The sequence below is a fragment of the Otolemur garnettii genome, unplaced genomic scaffold, assembly GCF_000181295.1.
Source record: "Otolemur garnettii isolate 467f Iridium unplaced genomic scaffold, OtoGar3 scaffold00075, whole genome shotgun sequence".
NCBI classification, from domain to species: Eukaryota; Metazoa; Chordata; class Mammalia; order Primates; family Galagidae; genus Otolemur; species Otolemur garnettii.
Genome location: NW_003852470.1, coordinates 946074 through 953779, shown reverse-complemented (window position 1 = coordinate 953779; position 7706 = coordinate 946074). Strand labels below are relative to the sequence as shown.

General features: G+C 57.7%; 1 protein-coding gene across 2 annotated transcripts in view; it reads left to right on the top strand.

Annotated features, from left to right (window-relative positions):
• The first annotated feature begins 1222 nt into the window (after positions 1–1222).
• INPP5A (inositol polyphosphate-5-phosphatase A) overlaps positions 1223–7706 on the top strand; it is a 199025-nt gene continuing 192541 nt past the window's right edge. The window contains exon 1 of one of the 2 annotated variants that reach the window (XM_012807802.2): positions 1223–1574. In XM_012807802.2, the coding sequence (XP_012663256.1) occupies positions 1500–1574 (75 nt within the window). In that variant the 5' untranslated portion in view covers positions 1223–1499. The remainder of the gene's footprint in view (positions 1575–7706) is intronic. The other variant, XM_023515641.1, reaches the window with a different exon arrangement.

Sequence of the window (7706 nt, the reverse complement as noted above, 5' to 3'; positions counted from 1 at the left end):
CAGGGTCTGACCTCTGGTGGGCTCGGCCCGCTTAGCTGACAGCTGCTCGCCTTTCCTGTGTACCTTGCCACCTGCCGGGGTAGGGCGGCTCCAGCTCCCCGGAGTCTCCTGGAATAAGGACGACACCACTAACCCTAACTACCCCTTATGCATTCACCACCCTCACACCTACTACGCGAAGCAGACGCTGGTTCCCGGTGAAACGGGTTCTGGGGAGCAGGGCCCAGTCCCTCCCGCCGGCAGGTCAGGCCCGCAGGACCGAACCAGCACTTCCGGCGGTGAGCTCCTGGGCAACAGCGCGGCCGCTGCTCGCTGAGTCTAGTACCCGCTTCATGATGTTTCTACCTGCTGGATTAAACAAGACATCTTACTGGACTAACTTTGCCTGTTAATTTGTCACCTTTTAAAACACATAGCCCCTAGAGACAGGTGCAGCTCGTGGCATCTGCAGGCGCCTGGCCCGAGAGTGAGTGCGTCAGGAGCTGCGAAGCCACACGGGCTGTCCGCAGTGAAGCCTGGCGGTCGCCAGGAGTCCGAAATCCTTGTCGGAACCTTAGGGCAAACGAGGACACGGCCCCTTTAAGAGGGGCTGTCGGAGAGGGCCATGACGTCATAGGCGCGCGGAGGGCGGGGTCTGTGCGCAGCCGCCGCGGCCCGCTTGCCGGACTGACAGGAGCGCTCCTGTGGAGAGGGAGAGGTCCGGACCAGACTCCAGAGCAGGCCCTTCCTGCCCTAGGCCCCGCCCCAATCTCAGGCCCCGCCCTTTCCTGAAACTCCGCCCAGGGTTGCTGGTCTGGCCTGCGAGCACACTTCTCCGAGCAGGCCCCACCCAGATTTCTGGCTCCGCACAGGCCCCGCCTTACCTCGCCCAGGCCCCTCCTAGCCCCCTAGTCCGGTCCTGCTGCTGTTCAAGTCACGCCCCCTCCACCGCCCTGCTCCCTGGCTCCCGAGAGTACGGTCCCATCTTCTAACTCCGCCCCGCGCAGGCGCACGCCCTACCCCCAGTCGGGCTTCCTTCCACTTCAGGCGGTGTCTAGCCTGGGCCCCCGCCTCGCCCGGGTGCAGACCCAACCCCGTTTAGGCCCCGCCCCACTACAGCTCCGCCCCCAGGTCCCCTCCGCTCAGCCTAGGCCGCACCCGTGTGCAGGCCCCCCGCCCCCGCAGGCCCCGCCCGGGCCCGGCTCCGCGGGGCGGGACTCGCTCTGAGCCCGAGTCGGCGGCGGCGGCTGCGGGAACTTTCCCGGCGGGGCTAATGGCTGCGCGCGGGTCGCTGTGAGGCGCGGCGGAGGCGAGCGATCGGGCGCGGGGCCGCGGAACCGCGGAGCAGCGAGCGAGCGAGCGCGAGGCCGGAGCCCCGGCCAGGCCTGGCCCGACCTGCCGGCCCGCGATGCGCCCCGGGGCCGCCCCCCGGCGCAGCTGACGCCGCGGCCCCGCGAGACCCCGTCGGCCCCGGAGGAAGCGCCGCGACGCCCAGCCCAGCGCCCGCGCCGCCCGGCCCGATGGCAGGGAAGGCGGCCGCCCCGGGCACGGCGGTCCTGCTGGTCACGGCCAACGTGGGCTCACTGTTTGACGACGTAAGTGCCGCCGCCGGCAGGCCGGGCCCGCACCTGGCCCTGACCCTGACCCGGAGCCCCAGATCCCCAGACCTCACCCCGACCCTGGGACACCCAACCCACAGACCCTGCCTGAGCCCGGGCCCTGGATCCTGGGCCCCCAGACCTCACACCCCGACCCTAGGACCCCCAACTGGCAGATCTGAGTCCCGGACCCTGGGCCCCGAGACTTCTCATCTCGAGGCTGGGACCTGTCAACCCGTGGACCCATGTACTGAGCCCTGCCTACCTGCCGAGCCTGGCCCTGGACCCCTGGGACTTAAGACCTGACACCCCCGGTCTGGGACCCCCAGCTGGCATATCTCAGTTCTGGACTGTGGGCCCCCAGACCTCACACTCCAAGCCTGGGACCCTGAATCCGTGGACCCTGCCTGAACCTGGACCCCAGACCCCCAGACCTCACATGCTGAGCTTGGGACCTACAACCCACAGACCTCATAACCTGGGCTCCCAGACTTCACACCCTAGACCTGGGACATCCACCCCAGCATGCTCAGACCCCGTTGTAGCAAGTGAAGGAATTCTTTCTTGTTCGGAAGAATGCTGCCTGAGGCTGGGTCTTGAGACCCTGGGCTCTGGACCCCTAAACTGTGATCCTTAACCCTGAGCCTGAAATACCAAACTCTGAGCCCTGAACCCTGGACTGTGGTCTTGAACTCCGATGAGCCCAGAATCCTGGACCTTGGACCCAGAGACCCTAAATCCCCAGACCCTATCCCTGAGCCCAGAACCTCAGACTCCTGCCCTGATGCCCAAGCACTGGACCCAGACCACTGCCCTGATCTCAAGCCTGGAATCCAAAACCTGGGCTCTGAACTGCAGCCCACAAACTCTAGCTGCTGAACCTTAAGCCCAGAACCTTGCCTCTGAAACCGTTTTCAAATCCTGATGGAAAACTCTAGTCCTTGAATCTCAGTTCTGACCCCTGTTCACAGCCTGGGAACCCAGACCCCAGAAACCTAGTCTGAGGGCATCAAACCTCAAATCCGACTCTAGCTCTGATTCCTGAATTCTGTTCTAATCCTGGATTCCCAGACCTCTGGCTCTGAACCCTGGAACCCTTGTGCTGAAACCTTGGCCTCAAACCTCTGTCTTAGGTTCCCCAACCCTGGAAAATAACTATAGATCCTAACCCCAGAACTGACTCTGGACTTGGCTCCCAAACCCCGAATTCTAAGTCCAGAGTTCCAGCCTTTAAACTTTGTTCATTGCTGCCTAACTGACTCCGAACCCTAAATCTCAACTCAAACCCCACCTCTTGGCCCCAAATCCTCTCCTGGGACCCTACCCCTAACTCTGGTCCCTTGCTCCCATCTTCCAGTGCCTCCTCCCAAACTTCTACCCCTGAGTTCCAAACCTTAGCCCTCAAACTGGGGCCTTGAGCCTCAGGCCCCTGAACCCTGGCCCCCACACCCCAACCTGGGTTCCTGAGTTTTGATCCTGGGCCCTCTACTCTGGGCCCTGTACCCTGGCCCCATATGCTTGGGGTGTTTGCCCTGTCTGTGGCTGACGGAGCAAGGCCCCGGGACAGAGTACCCTCATCTTACCCTTAACTTAGTGTCTCTTTAGTTCTTAAGTAAGGGGAGTGGGTCTGTTGAAAGTCCAATGAGGACTTTCTGTTTCTTATTCATTAAAGAAAAAGATATAGAGAAGCTTTTCAAGGCCAGAAAAAGGATGCTGAGTGCCTGAGGTCTCTGCCTTCTAGTGCCGCTCCCGCATGATCCCCTGTCCCATCTGGGAACTGAGGTGGCCTGGTCTCTGGGGAGACAGGGAGCCTGGGCCCAGTGTCACTGGCAGCTCCTAGATGCAGGCCAAGGCTGCCCTAGTTCAGCGTCTCAGCCACGGTGCCACCCCGCTGTTGGTGCTTACACTGCCAACCCAAATAAAGCAGAATGCAGCTCCAAGTGGCACAGATGGAGCTGCGGAGCCACGTACTTCCCTCCCTCCCCTTCCCGAGGTGGACAGTTTGGTGCAGCGCCAGTTGTATGATGGATGTGTACCACTGATACAAGCACGAGTTAGATTTCAGGAGAAGGATTTTGTTTCTTTGCCGGCTGCAGGCCTGGGTGCAGTGTGTCATTAAACTTAAGTTCAGGCATGGGCTAGTTTTGGTTCATATTAATAAAAGAGAGGGCTATTTTTGTGTTCTCTCCTCTACCTTCTGAGAGCTTGTGTGTTATGCTTACCTGCTGGAGATGAGCACCTATGTCATGGACTTTGTCACGGTCAACTTTATCTACTTTTGTGTTTGATCATTTTCTGCAAAAGTGCCTGGCATGGGTGTGTGTCTGTATATTTAGCATTCTATTCTAGGCCTTCCAGTAACATGTCACTATAACATGGTTTGTTCAGATGATTCAGATCCGTTAGCTGTGGCTTCATAGCCTCAGAAATGTCAGAAAAATTAAGCATGGTGGGCATTTTAGTCTCCAAAGGAAAATAATTTTGCTGTGCAAACGTTCTTTCCAGTAATCTTTGATTTTGAGTTCTAGCGTTTTTGTTGGGTTTTAGCTATATACACATATTTCTCTCTGTTGATATTAAAATGGGTAACTTAATTCACTTGTGTTTAGCAACATGTTCTGTCTGAATTCTCACTTTTCTTAAGGCTATATGGAATTTTGCATTATGTTTGTGTCTAGAAGGAACATTTGTTTTGGTAAACAGTACATAGGTTAATCCTGTGAGACGTGTTGTGATCTGAAGGTGAGGCGGGGAAGCACCTGTGGTTCCTGCCAGGTTTATGACTGCATGAAGCTGTCTCCCTCTGTGCCTGGGTGATGCTGGGGCACCAGGTGGAAATCGTCATTTCTGGTCTGGGGCCTCCTTCCTGGGTCGAGGTTTGGGATGTGGTGCTTTTGGAATAGGAGCTGAGCTGAGAGAGTGAATCTTGAGTGAAGGAAATTTTAATTCCCTGGTTTATACTAGACTTCAGAAACTCTTTGCGAGACACTCACCCCAGCCGCCGAGTGTGCTCAGATGTTGTTGAGGCCAGTGAAGGAATTCTTTCTTTTTGGGCTTCATCATCTCAGAAACTAGCTCCACAGGCTCATATATGACCAGTGAATTAGCCACTTTCTCCAGGTCACGGTTCCCAGGAGGAAGGTGTCTGAATCTGAAACAGCCTTGCTGGCCTGCGGTGGACACCGTTTTCCTCTCAACATACGATAGACTTGTGACTCTCTCTCACAAGTCCGCCGTGCTGCCTGTCTGGAGGGCACCCTCTGGAGTACTGTGCAGGACACTTTGATCATGGTTTGCCCTTCACATCCTGGGACTGGCATGTCTTGTTCTGCTTCCTCATCACTGCTGCTGGCTTTATCATGTTCCCAGTACACCAGTACACCATGCTGCAGTCTCCTGAGCTGTCCTCACTGAGGAACCTTCATTTTTTTCTGAGGCTTTGGTGTTAGAGGCAGTGTTGTAGGGAATGCCTTGCAGTGGTCTTTACACAGTTAACCCCCATGCCCTCAAGTGTCATAGAGGATGCCAAGGAGTTCTTGCTCCTATAGGCTGTCACCACCAGCATTCGCCACATTGGACGTCGAAGCAGAGGAAATGTCAGGGCATGAGGACACACCACATAGGCTGGCAAGGCAGTGACACCAACACACAGCAGTGATCCGTAGGCTGGCAGGACGGTGACACTGCTATGCACCATGCCCCTCTGCGATGACCTGCAGGTTGATGGGGTGGTGACACCCACAGCCTGAGTCCTCTGCGATGACCCACTGCTCAGTAGGGGAGAGCGAGGGTGGGAAGGGAAGTCATTCTGACATGGTATTGAAGTAGCTTTGACTGCACTCTGGGACCTCTATCAGAACTGGTGGCCTCTCCCACTGCCCTGCACATCCCCCGTTCTGCACAGGCCTGGTGGTGGCTGGGGCTGCCTGTGCCCTTCCTAGTTTGTCACAGCCGCAGTGGACCTGCCCTTAGTGAGCCCTGCAGCTCTTCTTGGTTCCTGAATCGGACTTCTGCTGCTACTCCACCCTAGGCTGCGGAGGACTGGCTGCCCAAGCCTGTCCTGCTGGCAGTGGCTGGTGGCTTGGCAAGGAGGTATCTGGCCTTCGGTACCTCAGCAGGAAGAGCAAGCTCCTGCTGGCTGTGGTTTCAGAGCTCCACTCGACCCCACATGGTCAGGCAGCTTCTGGGGGAGGAAGCTTAGGCCAGTGATGTGTCCTGAGAGCACAGCCTGCTCCTGGGTGTCTGCCCACTGCCCTGCCTGCTGCTTCAGAGCCCAGCATCTCCCTTTCTGCCTGGTCAGCCCCTGTGCAGCCGTCCTTTCTGCTCAGCCTGGGTGGCATGGGAGTGGCCTCTGCAAGGGGCCCGTGGACCTCCCCACTACAGGTGTTCCTGAACCCTGGAGTGCATGGCCGCAGGGTGGGTGTCCCTCTCTCCTGTGGCTTCAGGGTTGCCCTTGTTTCTAGATGGTTCTGTCAGCATCTCTGGTACTTCAGTTTCTTCCACCTTAAAAACTCTGAGCCCCTGCCCTGCAGCCCCCACTAGGCATCCTAGCCCTGCTCTTAGCAGGCCCCTGGCCTCAGCCTTGTCACAGGGGCCTCCGTGCAGGCCGTACCCAGTGGTGTCTTCATCCATTCTCTGTCTCAGCTCTGGCCTCCTCTTCTTCCAGGACTTTTCGTTTGGTAACAGTGGCTTTTCTGAGGCAGAATCTACACGCTATACCCTTTTGCTTAAAGTGAGTGATTCGTTGGTTTGTGGTATGTTCCCAGGGCGTGCTGCTGTCACCACACTATAACGAGACCCTGTATGAGTGAGTCCCCCTTCTCCCCAAAGTCCCCACCCTGTAGCTACCAGGACACTTGGTGTCCATGGATCTTCCTGTTCTGGATGTTCTGTAGAGCGTGGGTTCCAGGTTCACTTCACCTCTTTACGGCAGAGGATGTCCATTTGTGGCTCTGCTGTGCCCATGTGGCTTGCCATCACCTGCCCATGGGTGTGGACTGTTCCCATTTTCTGGCTATTGTGGACAATGTTGCCGTGAATGTCTGTGTAAGTGTCTCATGTGATGTGTTTTCAGTTCTGCTGGGCGTGCCCCGCTGTGGGACTGCCGTTCTCGGTAGCTGCACATCTAACCTGGGGGATCTGAGGGCTGTCTCTGTAGCAGCTGCAGCATGGCACTGGAGGGCTCCAGCCTTTGTGCCCTCCCTACACTTACTGTTCTGTGTCTGTGCCCAAGGCCTTTCTTGGCTTTCTGATGCATGTCAGTCAGTATTCGGGCACCTGGGCACCGGCTGGCCACCTTCCTCTGGCGTGGCACTCACCTCCTGGGATGTCATCCTGATGCGTGGCTCTAAGTGCCACCTCTGTGGTGCCACAGCCACAGGAAGAAGAGCTCGACTGGGTTGTGTGGGCCATGGGCAGGCCAGTGTGGAGTGCCAAGCTCCTGTAGGAGGCGGGGATAGGGGAGGAAGCCTGAGCCCCATGTGCCCTCCCAGGCCCCTGCAGCTGTACCTTCATGTCTGTCCTTGGGGCCTGGTTAGTGCTGAGCAGTACTTTCGAGATGCCTGGGCGGTTGATGAAGTAAGTGAGCCTGGGCTTACCTGCCTGCTGCCAGCGGTCAGCTGAGAAAAGTTTGTCCCCTACAGCTGGCTGCCACACTGCTTCTCACCTACCTGGTACTCAGGGCTCCCCAGCAGTACCAGGGATGCTGACAGAACCATCTAGAAGCTGGGTACCTGCACTTAGCAGTGGTCTCTGGTTTATCTTCTGGCCCTCCTGGTACACCGGCTGCCTGGGCAGGACATGGCTTTTCATGTCTCTGTGCCTCTGCCTAAGCAGTTCTTTCCCAGGGTTTCCTCCTGGCTGCCTTAGCCAGGCAGGTGAGGTCTTCCTCATCAGGTATAGCCGCCCGGTCCTGGCCCTGGGGGAGGCTCTAGTCTTGTATAGACTCCCCCACCTTGTCCTCCCCTTCCCTGGTGCAGCTCTCCCCTCTATGCAGTCCTTCTCCCAGTAGAGTCCTCCCCCAGTGCAGCCCCCCAGTACAGCCCTCCCCCAGTACAGCCCCCAAGTACAGTCCTCCTCCTAGTATAGCCCCCCAGTACACTCCCCAGTACAGCCCTCCCCCCAGTGCAG